This window comes from Phocoena phocoena, chromosome 9 (assembly GCF_963924675.1).
Source record: "Phocoena phocoena chromosome 9, mPhoPho1.1, whole genome shotgun sequence".
NCBI lineage: Eukaryota > Metazoa > Chordata > Mammalia > Artiodactyla > Phocoenidae > Phocoena > Phocoena phocoena.
Genome location: NC_089227.1, coordinates 13,094,216 through 13,118,403, shown reverse-complemented (window position 1 = coordinate 13,118,403; position 24,188 = coordinate 13,094,216). Strand labels below are relative to the sequence as shown.

At 35.8% G+C, this 24,188-nt stretch overlaps 1 protein-coding gene across 2 annotated transcripts in view; it reads left to right on the top strand.

The window, feature by feature from the left end:
• The window catches only part of CDK13 (cyclin dependent kinase 13), a 106,799-nt gene that overhangs the window by 65,561 nt on the left and 17,050 nt on the right, over positions 1 to 24,188 (top strand). For both annotated transcript variants that reach the window (XM_065883418.1, XM_065883417.1), the window contains exons 7-9: positions 1,229 to 1,285; positions 13,064 to 13,165; positions 13,259 to 13,336. In XM_065883418.1, the coding sequence (XP_065739490.1) occupies positions 1,229 to 1,285; positions 13,064 to 13,165; positions 13,259 to 13,336 (237 nt within the window). The remainder of the gene's footprint in view (positions 1 to 1,228; positions 1,286 to 13,063; positions 13,166 to 13,258; positions 13,337 to 24,188) is intronic.

The window sequence follows — 24,188 nt, the reverse complement described above, 5'->3', positions numbered from 1 at the left end:
TATGTCTGAAGTTGTGTTAAATATATTTTAGTTAATTTCCAATAATAGTTTGTAATGTATGTAAAATAATACTTAGTTGACTTGTTGAAGTTTCATCCATCCCCTCAATCCAAGGAATTTAATAGGATTAATTGGATCAGACCTCTAAAGAACTTTACAGTCCCTTTGACCTTATATAAATAGGGGTTTTCGAGTCATAAAGACCTGAGTTTGAATCCACATAATAGTTTGAATCAATATACTAGTATACATAAACCATATAGTAGTTTAAGTGACCTTGGGCAAACTACTTAAGCACCCCTTTTCTTTTGTTGTTGTTGGTCAATAACAGCTGTCATACCTCCATGGGGGGGTGGGGGGGGGAGGGAAGTAATAAAGATTATAGGCACCCCCCCCAACCAAAATACTTAGTTGACCCTCTCATTTGATATTCTTCCAAATAATGTGAATGGTTCTTCTAATGATTAATGATGTGATTTCAGTTTTAGGTTAAGAATAGGTTTTAGCATCTTTTTTAATTTGGAATTTTTTAAAAAAACAGTCAGTCATCACAGTTGTAAAGTGAACATTTTTTGACGTGTATATGCACGTACATACATACATACATATTCAAAGCTTATGTTAAATATTTCACTGACAGCATAACCTGAACTCTGATAATTCTCTTGTAATTGGTACTATTTGTTGGTTTAAGTGAGACATGCCTGGTCCTGATTTTAGTTAGTAGAAAGTGTTCTATAGAGCACCAAGTCACTCTAAGAACTGGAAAATTAAACATAAATTTAAAATGATGTGATTCATTTCTTGCACATTATTGGCTGGAATTGAACGAATAATTTGTCTTATTACTAAGGTAGTATGAATTACCTCATTTTGTTTTATTTTCATTGAAGTGTACTTTTCTAAATAGGAACTGAATAGTACCGAGAAACTGTTATATTAGTACTATTATTACTATATATAATAATATACTATATATATATCATAATAATATAACAACAGTACTAGTGTAATAGTAGCTGAAATTATCCGAAGAAAAGTACTAATTTTTGCCCTATATTGTTGTGAGTTTATGTTTGCCTTTTCCTGTAGAACCTTGGGTACTGCAGTATAATCGAAGTTTCAGTTATATCAGTGAATTTTTGGTTAGTTGTAGGAATAGAACATGAATGTGTAAGATCAATTCAGAGTAGACTAATATTTTTTCATTTTATCTTACTTCCACCAGAGGGCAGATAAAACTTGCAGATTTTGGACTTGCTCGGTTGTATAGCTCAGAAGAAAGGTAAGAATATTTTCAATTGAATATTATAGACATTAGTGACCAGTTTTAGAAGCTATATTAAGAATACCATATTGATAGTTTATTTTTTAACAAAAAGGAAATTTTCTTTTCATGGTTAAATACATGAAATAATGAAGTTTTATACCATGACCATGTTGGGTTGACTATTTGAATTACAAAATTTTATACATTAAATCAATGTAAAAATAATAGATTTTTTCATACTTAGAGGTAAATATAATTTCTTTTCAAATGTGCCATTTTAAGTGTTTCTTAAATGAACTTAGGAATTTTTAAATAAAATTCATGCTTAAATTTCTAATGCATGTCCAGACGTTAAGATGTTTGTAATTTTGGGGTTTAATGATAAACCTTAGTAAATGCTTTTTATGTTACATGTTTAAACTTGTATATTTTGTTTTAATTATTATTTTGGACTTACTTAAAACTTTTATTTTAACTATAGTTATATCTATATATAGATGTGTGTGTGTTTTAAACTCCCTAGAACCTTTTATTTAAACAAACTATTGTGAGGAAGTTCAGTGTATAACTTCTTTGTGTGAAGCTTCTGTGGCTAAAGTTAGGGACTCCAAGTATCCCACTTGGCTCATTTTGTGCCTGATGGTAGTGAAATTGATTTGTCTTATTAGGATTATTCTTAGAAGAATAATACGGAATTTCAAAATATTTTTGTGAAGTAGGGAATTTTATATAAACTATGAAATTAACTGGGTTTAATATCTCCAGTTTATTAGCCCATTCCTTTCTTGTCAGACAGCATTATTTCTTTAATATATATACATATATGTATAAATTCCTTATGACAGTTCTATAATTTATTTAGTGTAATCATAATTGGATATAATAAAATATCAGTTAATTGGAATTCTTAGCAATAGTTATTTACGTTCATTGAATCTTTGCCAGTTTCTGGTTAGTTGAAAAAAAAATCCCCGTTTTGAATTTTTTTTTAAGTGAAAAATGTGTTTTTTAATCTTGCAGCGCCTGTGACATAATTCTGAAAATTATTTTTAGTGTTTAGAGGTTTTTAAATGGTATGTTTTGGATACATTAGAGTTCTGTTAAACTCAGACTGTGGTATGGACAGCTTGTTATGGACAGGGCTCCAGTCCCCTATACCTATTTTAGCCAGAGCTTTTCGGCCTTTATTTAACTTACTACACTTTTAATTAATATTTTATTTTAAGAAAAGGTTGTATGTTTTTGCTTGTTTGTTTGTTTGAAGTTGTTCTAGAGCTTAACAGCTCTAACCCTCATTTTGCGTTTGAGAAAATGGAGACCTAGAAAGGGTTGAGTGACTTGAAAGATCCAAAAATATTTGTTATCAATATATAGTATCATCAAGAGTGTATAGCTCAAATTTTCCAACTCCCAATTATTTATTCTTTCCATTGTGTATAATAGTGCCTTTCGATAGAATTTGAGGGAAAAAAATAAATTGGTCCTTAAGTATACTTAACCCAAAACTTCACTTGAAGTATACTTCTTGAATGACTAAATTTCAATGACTATTCTTTAGGGGGAAATTCTTCTTAATTAAGGATTCTACCTGCTTAGCTGGTTAACTGAGATTTCACTGTAGTTTTGTTATCCTTTCTTAATAGAAGTATATGTCTATCATACTTTGACTATAAATCCCTTTCTTCTTGTTTTCGTGTTAGGTTTCAGTGGAGATGGAGAACAGCTAAATTACCATTTTCCATCTCATAGATTCTTTTTATGCAGATATTTGTTCGCATTGGAATAGATATGTTCCAGAAGAACTGAGTATAGAGCCAAATTTTATATGTAATTTTCCCATTGATTTTTTTTTTTTTTCTCTTTTAAAATGGAATGTTGGGTTTCAATGGAGTGTCAGGGGTGTGGCGTGTTCACTGAACCTTGGTCCCCATTGCCTTGCTGAATTGATATAAGAATTTTGAACTTAAGGAAGTAGGAAATTTAAAATCCCATAACTTTGCATCTTCAGGTAATGTATACTGAAATTTTCTGCTTAATCAAATTTGTAAGTTAAAAACTTGGTATATCATTTTGTTTTATAAGCAAATATCCTTTCCTTCAGGGTTATGTATGTCTTTAAAACTACTCTTTTTCAGATTCAAATAATTCCAGTTTCTTTAAAATCAGTTAGAGAAGTAGGCTTAATTTAATGGAATGACTTTAAAATACACATACTGTTTCAGTAAATTTTAATAACATACTGAAATTCACTGCCTGTAGCAGATTCACTGTATTATCCCAAGTTTTCTAGATATTTCTTGAAATAAACATACAGCAAATGATTTCCATCCATATTTCTTTGTTATCATAAGCAGAAAGAAAACCATAATACCCCCATCCAAATATTTTTTGAAGTGTTTTCTAAGTAATTAGCTATTACAGGTAGAATGAAGTGTTCAAGAAATTGTTGTAGGGTTTCTTGTTTTTTTCAAAATAGAGCAGATTTCAGCTTATCACTGTAGTAGCATCAATTACATCTCTCTCACTTATTTGATTTGGTATATCTTTTTTTTTTTAATTAATTAATTTTTATTTTTGGCTACGTTGGGTCTTTGTTGCTGCGCCCGGGCTTTCTCTAGTTGCGGTGAGCAGGGGCTGCTCTTGATTGCGGTGCGCAGGCTTCTCATTGTGGTGGCTTCTCCCGTTGCGGAGCACGGGCTCTAGGCGCACGAGCTTCAGTAGTTGTGGCACGTGGGCTCAGTAGTTGTGACGTGCGGGCTCTAGAGCGCAGGCTCAGTAGCTGTGGCGCACAGGCTTAGTTGCTCCACGGCATGTGGGATCTTCCCGGGCCAGGGATCGAACCCGTGTCCCCCGCATTGGCAGGTGGATTCTTCACCACTGCACCACCAGGGAAGTCCCGGTATATCTTTTTTGAATATGAGGAAAACTTGATGGAACTACAGCTAGTATGTAGGAATTGAGCATGGGGTTGTGGGTGACCAGTATGGATCTCTTCTGTCATGTGCGCTACAGTAGAGGAAAGAAACACTGGGCTAAAATTAGGGGGGAAAATGATTCCTTTAAACTTGAAGAATCATTTTCTTGTTTTGAGCATCAGTATTCATGCTTTGCTCTATTTGGCCTTGGGAAATATTGAACTTGAGAACAGAGGTATTTGCCTCATTTCTTCATATCTGTTCAGTTTTTTAGTAGCTGTTTTAAGTCCACCTTTCCCCAAGACTTTCAGCTACAATGATAAATCCTCTTCTGCGTTTTGATTTTACCAAGTCTTAGCTACAATGCTTTTCCAAGTAATGGAGTATCTTTTTCACTTTATGTGACCATCTCATGAAAAAATATGCACTTTACATATAAGTTGAAATTAATTTCACTTTCTAGAGAAGAAACTATAACTTAACACGTTTACTTTTTTAATGGAAGGAACTGAAAATCCTAAGGCCTAAATCGGGAAACTTTGGCTCTAGTCCTGGCATTTCCATTTTACCAGTTGTGAAATATTGGACAAGTCACGTAATATCTCTGTATGTCATTATTCTCAACTTTAAGATGAAGGATTTCAAATCTCTAAGATATTTATAGTGTATTGGAAAACATTTCTTTCGTGGTTCTGAAAGTTAGTGAACAAAATAGCTTTTTAAACATTTTTGAAGGCAATATCGCCATCTAGTGGCTTTTCATAAAATTGCCATTAAAACCAAAACTAAATTTTCCCAAACCTATGTAGGGTGTGAATGGAAGAATTACCTCTTGCTGCTTGTCCAGGGAGTAGATGAAATTATATTCAGAATTAAAATTGCCTCCTTGGTGCTGGTCTTTTTACTTTTGTTCTTGTCTTTTCACTACAGCTAGAATTGTAGTTATTTTAAAGACAGGGATCATTATCTTAAACTTTTGTGTTTTATATGCCTTAAAGCATAAAACACATTCATAGTGACTGCTTGATTAATTCTGATCCTTCAAATGTTATATTAATTATTTGGCCCTTCAAATATTATATTTTATTTTTTCCAAATGAAGTATGCTCATTTAGTCTTCCAGCAAGTTGTGTGATATTTCCATTTCTGAATCTCCCTTAAAGCTCCTTATGTATCTAATAAAGTCTATAAATAGGAAATATTTTGATAGCATCAAATATTTAAAATTACCTGAGATTTCATGAAAGTTTTATGATGATTTTACACTTTAATATCTTGTTAACCACATTAAAGTAGAAGGTTTGAAAATAAAAGAAGTATTGCTGGTGGTGGTGCCACTTCCCTAGTAGACAAAGAAATAGCGTCTGCTTTCTCTTCAAAAATTCTTAATGAGACTTATTTACAGATGAAGATATTCAGTAGAAGTTGAAATTCAGAATATTTAATGTCGAGACCATTATTTCTGGATTTTTACAAAGGTAGTTTCTAGCTGTCCAAGAGGAACAGCTTGTTGGAGTTACTGTTTTCTTTTTCTAATTTAATGTCAGAGGGATTTTATGTGTGTGTGTTTTGCTAGGTTATGGAATTACTGCTTGGGATTTAATTTTAATTGTGGGAATAAATTGGAGTGGTTCTTTTTCTATTTTTAGGGTTTTCTTTTTAAAGTATTAATTTATTCTGTAACACCTGAGAACCTCACTATATGTTTTTCCATCCTGTTTCTTTTTCAGTAGGGATGAATGTTTTTTGTGAAAAGACTGGTTAGATATCTCAATAATGTAGTTTTTTTTTTTTTAGTCCGTGAAAGAAAAAAAAAACATCGCATGTGTGATATCACATCAGTTTGTGTTTTCTCTTTGTGATGTAAACAAGACTGTCTTTAGGATGTTGACAGTGGGTAGGCAAACCTAGTAGCCCAAGTCCTAAATGTTCAATTTTGAGGATACTGGATTTTATTTATTTGTCTAACTTTGGATGATCTATTTTAATTATTACATCAGTACTTTAGTTTTCTTGGGATTTAAATGTCCTAGTTTAAAAAAGTTTCAGGGCTTCCCTGGTGGCGCAGCGGTTGAGAATCTGCCTGCTAATGCAGGGGACACGGGTTTGAGCCCTGGTCTGGGAGGATCCCACATGCTGCGGAGCAACTAGGCCTGTGAGCCACAACTACTGAGCCTGCGCATCTGGAGCCTGTGCTGTGCAACGAGAGAGGCCGCGATAGTGAGAGGCCCGCGCACCGCGATGAAGAGTGGCCCCCGCTTGCCACAACTAGAGGAAGCCCTCACACAGAAATGAAGACCCAACACAGCAAAAATAAATAAATAAAATTAATAAACTACTACCCCCAACATCTTCTAAAAAAAAAAAACAGTTTCAGTGTCTTATACTTCTGTCTTTACATTGGTAAAGACAACAACCTAATCATACCATGGAATATTTCCTTCATAATACTATAAACGAATATTGAATTGGGTGATTTGAGATTGGCTTTATTCTCTGCTAACTCCACCCACCTTGGAATTTTCTTTTATGATTAAAGTCCTTCTGTCTGCATACTTTCTCAGTGTTTGCTTTTTCCTCATTAAGCACTAAGGTAAAAAGTGAGGTATGGCACCTATTTTGTAAAATTTTTGAGTAAATTATCATGAGTTTTTCCTTGACTTTAATAAAACAGTCATTTTCATTGTCTTTTGTCAGTGTTAACTTTGAAAAGTACATTAAAAAGCTTATTTAGGGCTTCCCTGGTGGTGCACTGGTTGAGAGTCCGCCAGCCGATGCAGGGGACACGGGTTCATGCCCCGGTCCGGGAAGATCCCACATGCCGCGGAGCAGCTGGGCCCTTGAGCCGTGGCCGCTGAGCCTGCGCGTCCAGAGCCTGTGCTCCACAACGGGAGAAGCCACAACAGCGAGAGGCCCGCGTACCGCAAAAAAAAAAAAAAAAAAAAAAGCTTATTTAAAATGTTCATTTAAAACATAATTACAGCACCACTATCTTCTTGAAAGTTTTTTTTGCCAGCTCTGTTCTCTCCCTGGCTCTATCTCCTAGCTCTAGAAAATGAGCATTTGCTAAGCCTTCTCAGGGAACTGATAGTTCAGTGTGGGCAGAGCAAGAACCAAGTAATAAGTTTGTAAGTCTTGTGTGGATATTCTCCCAGAGGCAGCAGTGTGTATTGAAGGTGTAAACATTGGCATTTTATTTTATACTATCACTTTGACTGCACTTTGGAAAGTAGATTGACCTTGTAAGCCTGCAAGCAAGGGCAATCAGTTAGACAGGGGTTGCAATAAACCTAGGTAGGATATGGGGGACTTACTTCCCTGGCAGTCCAGTGGTTAAGACTTCGCCTTCTATTGCAGGGGGTGCAGGTTTGATCCTTGGTCGGGGAGCTAAGATCCCACATGCCTCGTGGCCAAAAAACCAAAACATAAAAGAGAAGCAATATTGTAACAAATTCAATAAAGACTTTAAAAATGGTCCACATCCAAAAAAAAAAGTAGTGATTATTAAAAAAAAAAAAACAACAAAAAACCTAGGTAGGATAATTATGGCTTTAACTAGGCAATGGGCATAGGTGTTGGAAAGTTGGAGATGAATTATATCATAAGATATAGAATAGTTAGAACTTGATGGTTGACTATTGTGTTGGTAGACACATCCTGCTTTTACCCCTACAGTAAGATTGCTGCTTAAGGAATTGCATAAATGGTTTATTAATTAGGAGAAGCTAAACTTACAACAAAGAGAACCTCAAAATTCAGTGGCTTAAAGAATAAGTTTATATTTCTCACTCAGTAATCTGGAGCAGTTGTTACTTTACCTTGCTGCACAATTGAGAATATTTCACTATATTGTTTGATCATATGGTGACTCTGCTTCATACAGTCATTTAAGGATCCAGATTGGAAGATTTGCTGCCTTTCTTCACATGCTTTCCAAGTCTATCACCATGTCTGTCAGCTAGAAGCTAGAAAAGAGGAGGGAGGGGTGTTATGAGCCAGGCCAAGAAATGGCACCTGTGTTCACGTTCCATTGGCGAGAACTTTGTCATGTGGCCACACCTAACTGCAGTGAGGGTGGGAAATGTAGTGTAGGTGGGCAGCTCCCACTGAAGAAAGGAAGAACAGATTTTAGAAGACAGCTTAGCAGTCTCTGCCATAAACTGTGATGCCGTTTGCTGAGACAGGAAACGGGAAGCAGGTTTAGGGCAGAAGATAATAAATTTCCTTTTGGATATGTTAAAATACAGGTACTTCTAAATTTGCATGTGTAATAAGAATGTGCAAGTGATCCTAAGGTAACGTCAATTGGAAAAAAATTACTTATGTTTTTCTGTAGTAATGTTATGGTACAGAAATTTAAGTTATTTTTCTGAGAAAAAATCAAAAGGAGGAAAGTAGGGTAAAATTAGAAGGGAATGGGGAAAGGGCATGAGGAAAAAGACTGTGTTTATTGTTAATGTAGTTATGGCATAAATCAGTTGATTAAAAATATTGCCAAGTACTTACTGTATGCCTGACACTGACCTAGGTATAATACCTGTTGGCTGCGTAGTAGAGATAAGAAAGACAGATCAATCCCTGGTCTCATTACATAGTCATGAAAGAAGGTAGACAACGAGAACCTGTTGGATAGAGGAAAGAATTTAAAGTACCAAGTGCTACAAAGCAAATAAAATAGTGTCTGCAGGGACACCATGAGCTTGGGGGTGGCTGCTTGGCTAATTCTGGCTAAGGCAGTTTGGATAGAACTCTTTTTTTTTTTTTTTTTTTTTTTTTGCGGTACGTGGGCCTCTCACTGTGTGGCCTCTCCCGTTGCGGAGCACAGGCTCCGGACGCGCAAGCTCAGCGGCCATGGCTCACGGGCCCAGCCGCTCTGCGGCATGTGGGATCTTCCCAAACTGGGGCACGAACCCACGTCCCCTGCATCGGCAGGCAGACTCTCAACCACTGCACCACCAGGGAAGCCCAGGATAGAATTCGTTGAGAAGTAAAATTGAGCTAAGACCTGAGTGTTGAGAAGAGGATAACTTAATGAAGACCTAGGCAGATAACATTCCAAGTAGAAGGAACTCAGCAACTGCAAGGCCTGGAAACAGACTTGGAAAGTTTAAGGGGGCCAAGATGTTGCCCAGTGTAAAAATAGGAGTGAGATACTCCAGTGTATAGTCTTATCACCTGAGGTAAAGTATAAATTTTATTTAGTTGCAGTGGGAGATAACTGGACAGTTTAAGCAACTAACTGATATGACTTGGTTTTATGCTTAAAAAACGTAAAAGTGGGGGAGGAAAGCTAGAGATCGAGGTCAGGAAACTAGTTAAGAGACTGTTGCAGTAGTACCAGAAAAAAAGATAATAGTGGCTCCGGCTAAAAGTTGGTAGTGGCTCAGATTTCCTTGAAATCGTGGGAAATGGTTGCATTTAGGACCTATTTGGATGTAGAGTTGACAGAAGTTGTTGATAGATTAGATGTGAGATTTGAAGGAAAAAGGAAACAAGGATGACTCCTGGGTTTTTGACCTTAGAAGTTGGGTTGGTATTAAAAATAGGTCCCAAATTTCTTTTGTAGTTTTGGTAGGTGTTTACCTAGTGGATTCTGAAGGAGACATGGCGTTTGGGCATACGATGAATTTAGCTAGCTGAACTCTTTCCATGTTTTTCTCAAAAATATAAGTTATACTCTAAAAGAAATAAGTGTAGACTTTATGTATTGTTGGAAAAGTGAAGCATTTTAAAGCTAATTTAGGTATTTCCTATTACATGATTTTTTTTTCATTTCTTAGAATGGTCTTTAACAGAGTTATCAACTGTGGTTTGTGAATTTTAATTTGGATTTATCCAGAATCTCCAAATACTTCAAGGGCCTAAAATCTTGCTCCAATCATCTGTTTGCCTTTTACCTATTCAGACCAGACAGGAGGCTGAGCTGCCTGCCAGCCTAGGGATATACCCTTAAGGCAGTGCTCGCTTTGTTAGGAATACAGCACTGCTTGTGGTGTGTAGGGTAGGGAAGACCGTAACCATGTCACACCTTCCCTGAAGGGCAAAGTGTTGGAATCTATTACTGAGCAGATAATCTTTGATCTTTATTCTGTTGATATTTCATTGATTGTAAAGAGAAATGTTGGGATGGTACTTTGTTTTACGAAAAATATATATCAGTTTGAATATTTATTTACTTCATAAATGAAAGAATTTCCACAATTTAGAGATTATATTAGTGTTTTAAAATTGAGCTTTCTATGTCAAATTTTACTGTTGAATGTTTCAAGTTTTTACGTAGTTCTTATTTTTCTTCTGACAGAAACTGAGCATTTGGATATATTTGGAAAAGCTATTAATTGGTATACGTTAAATACTTTTGCTGTATACCTAGAAGTATAGTTCATCTAGTTCTGTGTTTAATCATTTTTGAAAATGTACTAAATATTTTCACTTCTGAATTTGATGAGAGTTAATGAAAAAGTGAACTAGTCTAATTTTAACTGCTAAAGATGACTGTGTTCTAAATGTTGCCTAGAAATTGATATATAATACGGTTAAAAACCAAAATTCAGCTGAGTAAATTTGAAGATCTAATTGGTTTTATTAAACACTTCCTGAATCAGGCCACATCCCATCTAGTAAGTAGAAGGGATCTCTGAGGAGCTATACAAAATGGAAGGTTTTTAAAGGCAGAAGGGGGCAGGGACAAGAAAGTTATACTAGCAGAAAGCAGATTGGCAAGGTCACTTTCCTTTAAGGGATGGGAGGGGACTGTGTGGCAGGTGACCTCGCTAGTGCTGACTGGGAAATTCCAGACCAATTGGTTAAGATGCCTTTCCTGGGAGGGGCTGAATCTGCAGTTAGCTTAGGTAGTAAGTCTTGGTTTGCTGGTGTGGGAGTTAACACAAGTAACTCCATTTTGGATCTGTTGTTTCTTTTTAACACACATATAAAATAATCTTTTCTTTAAATATAAAATTTACTAACCTTAATTTGTGTAATTTCTCCACATAATACAGCAGACTTTTATTTTTTTTAAATATATTTAAAAATATTTCTAAACATAAAAAGATAAAAAATTAACTATTTACTGACAGATTTACATTAATTTAAACATTTTTCTTGAGACTGTAGATACCTAGCTGTACCTTAGTAGCAAGACTATACGTTTCACATGCTCATAGACCTTTGAAATGTTTTAGAAAACTACTTATCATAATTTTCTCCGACTTTGTTCCCCCACCCACCTAATTCATGTATGTCACCTAAAGTTGCAGGGCCATATACAGTAAAAGGTCTGCCCTATGCCCAACATTGTTCTGGGCTTAGTGTGTGGGTACTATTTTTTTTTCATAATAAAGAATGGTCTCTGAGGTCTTTTGATTTTTCTGGGAACATAGAGAAAACAAAATAGATCATTACAGTGGTAAGTATGGTGTAAATTTAAGAATATGAAAACAAACGTTTCTTTAAAAATAAATCTGTTGTTAATAAAAGATTAGACTTTATGGAGATGGGTCTTTCACCATGTTTTAAAGGAGGTATAGGTTTGAATGAGAAAAATGGGAAGGAATTTCAAACTTAAAAGGTGTTAAGACATAAAGAGGTGAACATATTTTTAAATGATTAAATCCAGCTTAATTAGAATAGATAGAGTTTAAAAGATTTCCTCGTTATGTGAAGATAAGTGATGCTAGTAAAAACAAGCAAAAATCACTAAGAAAAGCAATTTAATAATGTTAGAAAAATCTAATCCTAGTTGGCTATTGAAAACATACTTCTTAGACTATCTTCTCTTATCACAATTTATACCAAAGTCAAGTATCCTTTTTTCCTGGCTTTGGCACACTGTTACTATAGTCCTATCTGTGGTAATGCTGTGGTGTCCTCTATGGCTTACAGTCTAAGTGTTTAAATTATTTGGAGAAATTTGGCAATGTGGGAGCAGGCTACTCAGGTCTTAGGCTGCCTGGAACTTCAGACCTACAGTTGGCAAGAGGGAATTGCTTTATAAATTATATGCTCCTTTTTTTCCTTCCCCAAACTGGTCCGAGTCCAAGCCAACCTCAGGTAAATGGGCTTGGAATACAGCCATTCTGGGAAATTTCCTGTGATATAGCCTTTGTATCCTTGTGATTTGGAGGATATTTGGAGAGGAAGAGAAGTTTAGAATTGACCTAAAGACATACGTGATCACACAGAACAGTCGAAGAACTACCTCTAACTTCTTAGACTGTCTTTACTCTTGTGAATCAGCTACAACAGGCTCATTCTCGGAGGAGTGAGAACACTTACACAGCTTACTAGATAATATCTTCTATGACAAAGTGGTAGTAGTATATATAAATATATATGTCCTCATTGTTAGAAGGTGACAAAGGAATCATCTGATAAAGTATCTTACCTATCACTAGTGGTTCCTGGCAGGGTAGACCCAAACTACTACAGTCTACATTTCTATACTTTCTATTCACATACCAAAATGGGTTAAAATCAATGAAATATTGCCAGGGAAAGATATGCCCAGTTGAAAACTTTTGTTAGGTGGTGGTTACAGTTTGAACTGTATCTTGCCATACATTAGTGATTTGCCAGATTTGGTCAAAATCATCAATGCCAACAGTTGATATAAAGATCTTTCTTTGACCGTGTTACGGTTAAAACAAGCCAACAACTTTTAATTTTTATATATTAAGGGAATTTTTCAGGTAATCACATTGCTTTCAGATGTATTTTATGATCATGTATTAGATGTCATAGCATGTCTGTAGGCAGATGAAAGTAGTTTTAGTTAGGATTGTAGGATTGCTTTGATTAGCCAAAATAATATTTCTTAAAAGAATTTCTCTTATTCTAACACATGCTAACTCTAAAGAGTGCTTTCTGTGTTTTTTAGTCGTCCATATACTAACAAGGTCATCACTTTATGGTACCGTCCACCTGAACTGCTGTTGGGAGAAGAAAGATACACACCAGCTATTGATGTATGGAGCTGTGGGTAAGATAGACTTATTGACTCGTTAATTTACTTGAAACTTGGTAGTGAAGTAAAATCATACCATTTGGTAATGGTGGATATTTTTCCCATTAGATGTATCCTTGGTGAACTCTTCACTAAAAAACCTATATTTCAAGCAAATCAGGAGCTTGCACAACTAGAATTAATAAGGTAAGCTTGTGATTTTAATATTTGTAGTATCTGTAGGAAATTAAAATTTTTTCACGCTTGTGTTTCTAGGAGAACATCATGTTTCTGTTGAAGGCTGATGATTGCTGAATGGAGGAGAAACTAGAATGCAGGCACTTTGATAATTGTTCTAGTAAAATTAAGGATCTTAAAGTCCCTAGATATTTTGTGATTAGATTAATGTGTTTGAGTTCCTAAAGATAAGACTGGGAAGGAGGAGTAAATATGAGGGGGGAGAGAATGAATGGTAGATTCTGTTTTTTTCGGAGTGTGGCAGTATGGAAGAATTAATGTTTGGGGATATTGTAAAGAAATACTCTTTTACATATGTATATGCACATGTGTTTATATGTATATGTGTATGCAGACACACCAAAATACATCCATGTACTCACTAGCATAGGTCTTCATTATTTGGAGCCTATTATAGGGCCTAGGTCATAGGACTTACGTGTTAATCCTCTTTCTCTTTATCTAATATTTTAAATAAGTTTCTTTTTTATAAAAGAACTTTGGTTTTCATATATAATAATATTAAATTGCAACTTGTAAGATTTGCATGAGTGTTTCAAAATATGGATGAGAATTTTTAGGGAAGATATTGGTATAAGGCACATACATACCCATGAACTGTGAACCTTCCCTTCAGCAGACTTATTGGACTAATTGTTGCTCTACATTCCATCTGTAAATAATACTAGCTTGATAACATAGCAAGCTGAATATTTGCAGCTAGTAGATTACCACTCTATAGTAAGACTACGTATTTATTCCACCAGTTGAAGAGTATGACGACCAAGAGGTAGTTGTTTCCCATTTTGTATACAAACATTTTATTATTGTACATATATTGTTTAATTAACTATAGACAGATGCAGTGCTTTGCAAAGACTTAATAGAGTTGGCTAATGTAGAATTCCATTCAGTGAGTCCTCTGATGAAAGAGAAGGCCATGGCCCTATGTCAGAAAGTTGGGAAATAAATGCACATTTATACATTTTTAGTTAAAATAAAATGTTTGAATCATGTATCTGTGTATCTTTCTTTTTCTTTTCTTTTTTTTTGGTAATGATTTTCTCTAACCCATTTTTTCAGTTAGCCAACTATTGTTCCTAATTGTATTTAATACTAGGGTTTCTGTTAATGATGTTAGTATTTATTTAGTTTATACATGATACAAGCATTGTTCTAGGAATTTCACCTGAATTACTTCAGTTAAGTTGTGTGTTGTTTTTATAGTTAAGAAAACTGAACCTTACAGAGGTGAAGAATTTGTTCAGAGTCATACAACTAGCAAGTGGCAAAATTGAGATTTGAATCTAGATAGTTTTACCTTACTATCTAAACTTATAACCAATTCTCTGTACTATGTAGTAAATAAAACTTCCTGGAACTTTTAGTTGGTATGACACAAACACCAAGAATTAACAAAGACAGCATGAAAAATTTCTGTAGAATATTAATACAAAATTTCTAAAAGGAGTGATTAGCCAGTAGTATGTAATGTTTTATTAAAAATTAACTTGCAGAGTCAAGTAGGGTCATCCTAAGAATACAAGAATGTTTTAGTTTTAGGAATTCCATTATTATAATTCATCATTTTAATAGATGTAAAATAATATGTCTATCTTGATAGTGTTGAATAGGCATTTGCTGAAATTATAAACTGCTAATTAAGTGTAGAGGCATATTTCTTCAACACAATAAAATATGTATCACAAACGGACTAGATAATATTTAGTGGTGAAATACTGGAAGTAAAGGCAAGAATGAGAAAAAATTGACTAGCAGTATCATTCTTTTAAGAGTGTTTTAGAAGCACTAACTAGTTAACTAGTAGTGTTAGAAAAGTGAACCCAATAAGAGGTATTCTATCATAATTTGTATCTGATAGCATTGAATACATGCAGCGTGCAAGGAAATGACCTGAAATTCCTTGAATAAAAAATTTGGTAAAATGGTAAGTGTTAAGAATCTGTGTGTATATACACACATATGTGTGTGTGTGAGAGAGAGAGAGAGAGAGAGAGAATATGTATGTATATACACACAGCATACTAATATATAGTATATACTAATACATATATTCTAAAGCAAGAGCTTTTAAAGACTATGTATCAATAATAACCAGTTAGAAACATAGGGAATGGAGAGCATGTTTAACAAAACCACCACCATATATACTCCAGGAATATTGAAAACTATAATGTTACACCTAAAATTGTAAAGAAGATTTGAATAAGTGTTGGAGAGGCATATCTCGTTTTTGGCTAGGAAGCCTTTTTTTAAAACATCTTTATTGGAGTATAATTGCTTTACAATTGTGTGTTAGTTTCTGCTTTATAACAAAGTGAATCAGCTGTGCATATACATATATCCCCATATCTCCTCCCTCTTGCGTCTCCCTCCCACCCTCCCTATCCCACCCCTCTAGGTGGTCACAAACCACCGAGCTGATCTCCCTGTACTATGCGGCTGCTTCCCACTAGCTATCTATTTTGGTAGTATATATAAGTCCATGCCACTCTCTCACTTCATCCCAGCATTCCTTTCCCCCTCCCCGTGCCCTCAAGTCCATTCTCTACATCTGCGTCTTTGTTCGTGTCCTGACCCTTGGTTCTTCATAACCGTTTTTTTTCCTGTAGATTCCATATATATGTGTTACCATATGGTATTTGTTTTTCTCTTTCTGACTTATTTCACTCTGTATGACAGGCTCTAGGTCCATCCACCTCATTACAATAGCTCAATTTCGTTTCTTTTTATGGCTGAGTAATATTCCATTGTGTATATGTGCCACATCTTCTTTATCCATTCATCTGTCGATGGACACTTAGGTTGCTTCCATGTCCTGGCTATTGTAAATAGAGCTGCAATGAACATTTTGGTACATGACTCTTTTTGAATTATGGTTTTCTCAGGGTATACACCCAGTAGTGGGATTGCTGGGTCATATGGTAGTTCTATTTGTAGTTTTCTAAGGAACCTCCATACTGTTCTCCATAGTGGCTGTATCAATTTACATTCCCACCAACAGTGCAAGAGGGTTCCTTTTTCTCCACACCCTCTCCAGCATTCATTGTTTGTAGATTTTTTGATGATGGCCATTCTGACTGGTGTGAGGTGATACCTCATTGTAGTTTTGATTTGCATTTCTCTAATGATTAGTGATGTTGAGCATTCTTTCATGTGTTTGTTGGCAATCTGTATATCTTCTTTGGAGAAATGTCTGTTTAGGTCTTTTGCCCATTTTTGGATTGGGTTGTTTGTTTTTTTTTATATTAAGCTGCATGAGCTGCTTGTAAATTTTGGAGATTAAGTCCTTCGTCAGATGCTTCATTTGCAAATATTTTCTCCCATTCTGAGGGTTGTCTTTTCGTCTTGTTTATGGTTTCCTTTTCTGTGCAAAAGCTTTTTAAGTTTCATTAGGTTCTGTTTGTTTATTTTTGTTTTTATTTCCCTTTCTCTAGGAGGTGGGTCAAAAAGGATCTTGCTGTGATGTATGTCAGTATGTCATAGAGTGTTCTGCCTATGTTTTCCCCTAAGAGTTTGATAGTGTCTGGCCTTACATTTAGGTCTTTAATCCATTTAGGGTTTATTTTTGTGTATGGTGTTAGGGAGTGTTCTAATTTCATTCTTTTACATGTAGCTGTCCAGTGTTCCCAGCACCACTTATTGAAGAGACTGTCTTTTCTCCATTGTATATTCTTGCCTCCTTTGTCAAAAATAAGGTGACCTTATGTGTGTGGGTTTATCTCTGGGCTTTCTATCGTGTTCCATTGATCTATATTTCTGTTATTGTGCCAGTACCATACTGTCTTGATTACTGTAGCTTTGTGGTGTAGTCTGAAGTCAGGGAGCCTGATTCCTCCAGCTCCGTTTTTCTTTCTCAAGATTGCTTTGGGTAGTCGGGGTCTTTTGTGTTTCCATACAAATGGTGAAATTTTTTGTTCTAGTTCTGTGAAAAATGCCATTGGTAGTTTGATAGGGATTGCATTGAATCTGTAGATTGCTTTGGGTAGTATAGTCATTTTCACAATGTTGATTCTTCTGATTCAATAACATGGTATATCTCTCCATCTGTTTATGTCATCCTTAATTTCTTTCATCAGTGTCTTATAGTTTTCTGCATACAGGTCTTTTGTTTCCTTAGGTCGGTTTATTCCTAGGTATTTTATTCTTTTTGTTGCGGTGGTAAATGAGAGTGTTTCCATAATTTCTCTTCCAGGTTTTTTATCATCAGTGTCTAGAAATACAAGAGATTTCTGTGCATTAATTTTGTATCCTGCAACTTTACCAACTTCATTGATTAGCTCTAGTAGTTTTCTGGTAGCATCTTTAGGATTCTCTGTATATAGTATCATGTCATCTGCAAACAGTGACAGTTTTACTTCTTTTCTGATTTGGATACCTTTTATTCCTTTTTCTTCTCTGATTGCTGTGGCTAAAACTTCCAAAACTATGTTGAATAATAGTGGTGAGAGTGGGCAACCTTGTCTTATTCCTGATCTTAGTGGAAATGGTTTCAGTTTTTCACCATGGAGAACGATGTTGGCTGTGAGTTTGTCATATATGGCCTTTATTATGTTGTGGAAAGTTTCCTCTATGCCTACTTTCTGTAGGGTTTTTATCATAAATGGGTGTTGAATTTTATCAAAAGCTTTTACTCCATCTACTGAGATGATCATATGGTTTTTAATCCTTCAATTTGTCAATATGGTGTATCACATTGATTGATTTGTGTATATTGAAGAATCCTTGCATTCCTGGCATAAACCCCACTTGATCATGGTGTATGATCCTTTTAATGTGCTGTTGGATTCTGCTTGCTAGTATTTTGTTGAGGATTTTTGCATCTATGTTCATCAGTGATATTGGCCTGTAGTTTTCGTTCTTTGTGACGTCTTTTTCTGGTTGTGGTATCAGGGTGATGGTGGCCTCGTAGAATGAGTTGGGGAGTGTTCCTCCCTCTGCTATATTTTGGAAGCGTTTGAGAAGGATAGGTGTTAGCTCTTCTTTAAATGTTTGATAGAATTCACCTGTGAAGCCATCTGGTCCTGGGCTTTTGTTTGTTGGAAGGTTTCAAATCACAGTTTCAATTTCAGTGCTTGTGATTGGTCTGTTCATATTTTCTATTTCTTCCTGATTCAGTCTTGGCAGGTTGTGCATTTCTAAGAATTTGTCCATTTCTTCCAGATTGTCCATTTTATTGGCATAGAGTTGCTTGTAGTAATCTCTCATGATTTTTTTTATTTCTGCAGTGTCAGTTGTTACTTCTCCTTTTTCATTTCTAATTCTATTGATTTGAGTCTTCTCCCTTTTTTTCTTGATGAGTCTGGCTAATGGTTTATCAATTTTGTTTATGTTCTCAAAGAACCAGCTTTTAATTTTATTGACTTTGCTATTGTATCCTTCATTTCTTTTTCATTTATTTCTGATCTGATCTTTATGAGTTCTTTCCTTCTGCTAACTTTGGGGTTTTTTTGTTCTTCTTTCTCTAATTGCTTTAGGTGTAAGGTTAGGTTGTTTTTTTGAGATGTTTCTTGTTTCTTGAGGTAGGATTGTATTGCTATAAATTTCCCTCTTAGAACTGCTTTTGCTGAATCCCATAGGTTTTGGGTCGTCATGTTTTCATTGTCATTTGTTTCTAGGTATTTTTTGATTTCCTCTTTGATTCCTTCAGTGACCTCTTGGTTATTAAGTAGTGTATTGTTTAGCCTCCATGTGTTTGTATGTTTTACAGATTTTTTCCTGTAATTGATATCTAGTCTCATAGCGTTGTGGTCGGGAAAGATACTTGATACGATTTCAGTTTTCTTAAATTTACCAAGGCTTGATTTGTGAGCCAAGATATGATCTATCCTGGAGAATGTTCCATGAGCACTTGAGAAGAAAGTGTATTTTGTTGTTTTTGGATGGAATATCCTATAAATATCCATTAAGTCCATCTTGTTTAATGTATCATTTAAAGCTTGTGTTTCCTTATTTATTTTCATTTTGGATGATCTGTCCATTGGTGAAAGTGGGGTGTTACAGTCCCCTACTGTGATTGTGTTACTGTCAATTTCCCCTTTTATGGCTGTTAGGATTTGCCTTATGTATTGAGGTGCTCCTATGTTAGGTGCATAAATATTTACAATTGTTATATCTTCTTCTTGGATTGACCCCTTGATTGTTATGTAGTGTTCTTTTTTGTCTCTTGTAATAGTCTTTAAAGTCTGTTTTGTCTGATATGAGAATTGCTGCTCCAGCTTTCTTTTGATTTTCATTTGCATGCAATGTCTTTTTCCATCCCCTCACTTTCAGTCTCTATGTGTCCCTAGGTCTGAAGTGGGTCTCTTGTAGACAGTATATGTATATATATGGGTCTTGTTTTTGCATCCATTCAGCCAGTCTGTGTCTTTTGGTGGGAGCATTTAGTCCATTTACATTTAAGGTAATTATCGATATGTATCATCCTATTACCATTTTTTTAATTGTTTTGGGTTTGTTATTGTAGGTCTTTTCCTTCTCTTGTGTTTCCTCCCTAGAGAAGTTCCTTTAGCATTTGTTGTACAGCTGGTTTGGTGGTGCTGAATTCTCTTAGCTTTTGCTTGTCTGTAAAGGTTTTAATTTCTCTGTCAAATCTGAATGAGGTCCTTGCTGGGTAGAGTAATCTTGGTTGTAGGTTTTTCCCTTCCATTACTTTAAATATGTCCTGCCACTCCCTTGTGGCTTGCAGTTTCTGCTGAAAGATCAGCTGTTAACCTTCTGGGGATTCCCTTGTATGTTATTTGTTGTTTTTCCCATGCTGCTTTTAATATCCTTTCTTTGTGTTTAATTTTGACAGTTTGATTAATATGTGTCTTGGTGTGTTTCTCCTTGTATTTATCCTGTGTGGGACTCTGTGCGCTTCCTGGGCTTGATTAACTATTTCCTTTCCCATATTAGGGAACTTTTCAACTATAATCTCTTTAAATATTTTCTCAGTCCCTTTCTTTTTCTCTTCTTCTTCTGGGACCCCTATAATTTGAATGTTGGTGTGTTTAATGTCTCAGGTCTCTGAGACTGTCCTCAATTCTTGTCATTCTTTTTTCTTTATTCTGCTCTGCAGTAGTTATTGCCACTATTTTATCTTCCAGGTCACTTACCTGTTCTTCTTCCTCAGTTATACTGCTACTGATGCCTTCTAGAGAATTTTTAATTTCATTTATTTGTTGTTCATCATTGTTTGTTTGCTCTTTAGTTCTTCTAGGTCCTTGTTAAACGTTTCTTGTATTTTCTCCGTTCTACTTCCAAGATTTTAGATCATCTTTACTATCATTATTCTGAATTCTTTTTCAGGTGGACTGCCTATTTCCTCTTCATTTGTTAGGTCTGGTGGGTTTTCACCTTGCTCCTTCATGTGCTGTGTGTTTCTCTGTCCTCTCATTTTGCTTATCTTACTGTGTTTGGGGTCTCCTTTTTGCCGGCTGCACGTTCGCAGTTCCTGTTGTTTCTGGTGTCTGTCCCCAGTGGCTAAGGTTGGTTCAGTGGGTTGTGTAGGCTTCCTGGTGGAGGGGACTAGTATCTGTGTTCTGGTGGATGAGGCTGGATCTTGTCTTTCTGGTGGGCAGGACCACATCCGGTGGTGTGTTTTGGGGTGTCTGTGACCTTATTATGATTTTAGGCAGCCTCTCTGCTAATGAGTGGGGATGTGTTCCTATCCTGCTAGTTGTTTGGCATAGGGTGTCCAGCATCTGTAGCTTGCTGGTTGTTGAGTGGAGCTGGGTCTTAACGTTGAGATGGAGATCTCTGGGAGAGCTTTTGCCATTTGATATTACGTGGAGTCGGGAGGTCTCTGGTGGACCAGTGTCCTGAACTCGGCTCTCCCATCTCAGAGGCACAGGGCTGACATCCTGCCGGAGCACCAAGACCCTGTCAGCCACACGGCTCTCTCTGGGCTTCTATTTCGGCAGCAGCAATGTGACTCTGGACGGTGTGAGCCACTTTTTTCACCAGTTGGCCAAGGAGAAGTGTGAGGGCGCCCAGTGTCTCTTGAAAATGCAAAACCAGTGCTGTGGCCATGCCCTCCTCCAGGATGCGTGGAAGCCTTCTCAAGATGAGTGGGGTAAAACCCAGGATGCTGTGGAAGCCGCCATTCTTAGGGAGAAGAACCTGAACCAGACACTATTGGATCTGCGTGCCCTGGGTTCTGCCTGCGCCCCCTTTTTTTTTAAGATGGCAGTTCATCGTATGTTAGTCATTATAGTCCTATTGAGAATTTCAAAAGACTTTTTTAAAACAACAGTTGATTTTAATGTTTATCTGGAGGCCTGAACCTGAAAATAGCTCGAAAATTCTTAAAAAATAAGGACAATTTGGCATATCATATGTTAAATCAAAATTTTAGTAACTAAAACCATTTTTTACTGGCACAAGATACACAGATGAATTAGCACAATTATATAGGAAATTCAGAAGTAAAGAAAGTTCATATGGACCTTAGAATATAATACAGTAGACATTTCAGATTAGGGAGTTAATTGAATAGTATTTATTGATTGCTGGTTGTGTACCAGTTACGAGTCCTGAGGATACAGTGGAGGTTGGGAATTGTATCCCCAGTGCCTAGTAACTGGCACACAACTTTTTCTGCTTTCTTGTTGGGGAAGACAGAGAAAACAAACAAATTAATAAAATACATCAGGTGGTGATGAGCACAGGGGATAGAAGATGATAGCAGGAAGCGCTGTGTATGGAGCCAGGGAAAATCTCTCCCATAGGTACCATCTGAGCAGAGAGCTGAGTGAACAGCAGAGTCATGATCCTGAGGCATGAGTGTGTTTGGATTATTTTATGGACATGTTAAGTCAGTTAGGGAACCGTATGGGAAACAAAAAGAAAGCTCAGGCCATCCAGTTAGTGGCATACTGTACAGTTACTAAAAAGGAAATGGTAGATCTGGACATGTTGATATGCAAAAGCAACACTGTCACGTGAAAAGAGCAGTTTTACAGAAGGCTGTGTTTGGTTTGATCCCACATGGGTGAGACAAATTAAACACATCAAAAGAGTCTGGAATTGTTAATCTGAACATGGACTTGTGAGAGGGTTAGGGAAGGGACTGTTTTACTTTCTGCTTTATATGTTTCAAAACGTCTTTGGGTTTTGGTAAGATGTCAAATATTTATAATAATACAAAAAAGATGCTTCAATTTTGATTTTATAGCATTAATTATTTTTAAAACATGAAGAAAAAAAGGACGTTTCTGGTAAAAGAGACACGTCTCCTTGGTTTGAAGGAGGTGGCAGAGTATATTGAAAGGGGCAGGCTTTGGGATCTTACAGGCCTGGGTTCTAATGCCAGCTCAGCTACTTCCTGCTCTTGTGACTTAGGGTAAGTTCCATAATGCTATAAGTTTCTTTCTTCACAAGTAAAACAGGACAAATAATGTGCTTAGGATTGTAAAAATTAATGTGTTTCCTAGTACATATTTACTTCTTCCCCTCATCTTATTTGCAGTAATGCTGGAATGTTTCCCCAATTTAAAGCCTCAGGAATGATGAATTCTAGGGTCTACATTGTACAAATACATATAAATGGATCAAGGATGGTAATCCTAATGAGAATCTGTCTTAAAGAGCTTTACACTACAGTGGTCAAGTGATTTGTACTTTACCTGGTTCCCGAAAATACGTTAGGCAGATTACAAAAATTTTGTGATAAGAAGTAGCATGAATTAAAAGTAATGGCAAAGAGAGAGAAAAACATAGGTGGGGACGAAAAAAGGGATGAATGAGAGCAAAAATGTTTTTATATGAGAGTAACACTTTTATATCACACAATGTATATTGCTTATGGAATAAAAAACAATCATGGAAGAAATTAAAAGTAGATTTGGAATGAGAAGAATTCCCCGCACACATACACAAAGCCTCAGGTTACACAGGTAAAATTTTTACAACTTTAAAGGCATAGGCTTTGGTTGTTCCAGAATATAGGAAAAGAAGGAAAGTTCCCATATTTTATTTTATTTATTTATTTATTTTTAATTTTTTAAAAATTTATTTATTTTGTTTTGCAATACACGGGCCTCTCACTGTTGTGGCCTCTCCCGTTGCGGAGCACAGGCTCTGAACACGCAGGCTCAGCGGCCATGGCTCACGGGCCCAGCCGCTCCGCGGCATGTGGGATCTTCCCGGACTGGGGCACGAACCTGTGTCCTCTGCATCGGCAGACGGACTCTCAACCACTGCACCACCAGGGAAGCCCAGTTCCCATATTTTCAAAAGTGAAGCATGTATACCTTCATAAATCATTAGCATAAAAATTTCTTTAGATTTGTACTTCTTAATCTTTTCAGTCTCTTCTTTATACTCTTAAACATTGTGAAAGATCCCAGGAGCTTGTTTATGTTGATTGTATGTATTGAAATTTAAAACTGAGAAGTAAAAATATTTATTAATTCATTTTAAAACAATATATTAACATAACATTTTAATTGTAAAAAGTTTATATTTCCCAAACTAAAATAAGTGTTGGTGAAATGAATAGCATTGTTTCACATTTTTATAAATCATTTAATGTCTGGCTTAAACATCTGGATAAACACCTGTGATATGCTGTTTTCAATAGTCTTTTCAGATAATTGTGCATGTTCTTCCTTGAAACTTCAGTAAGTGGCAGTTCTTTCTACAGGTTAGTTGTAATGTGCAGTCTGTAACCACAGATTTTGTACTCTAATATATTGAAATCCATTGGTTTATCTTACACTCTGAATAGATATTTTACCTGTGATGATTTTATAACATTATGTATTGGTCATTTGATAATATTGGATCACTGAATTGAGCAAATCTTCTAAAGTGTAGC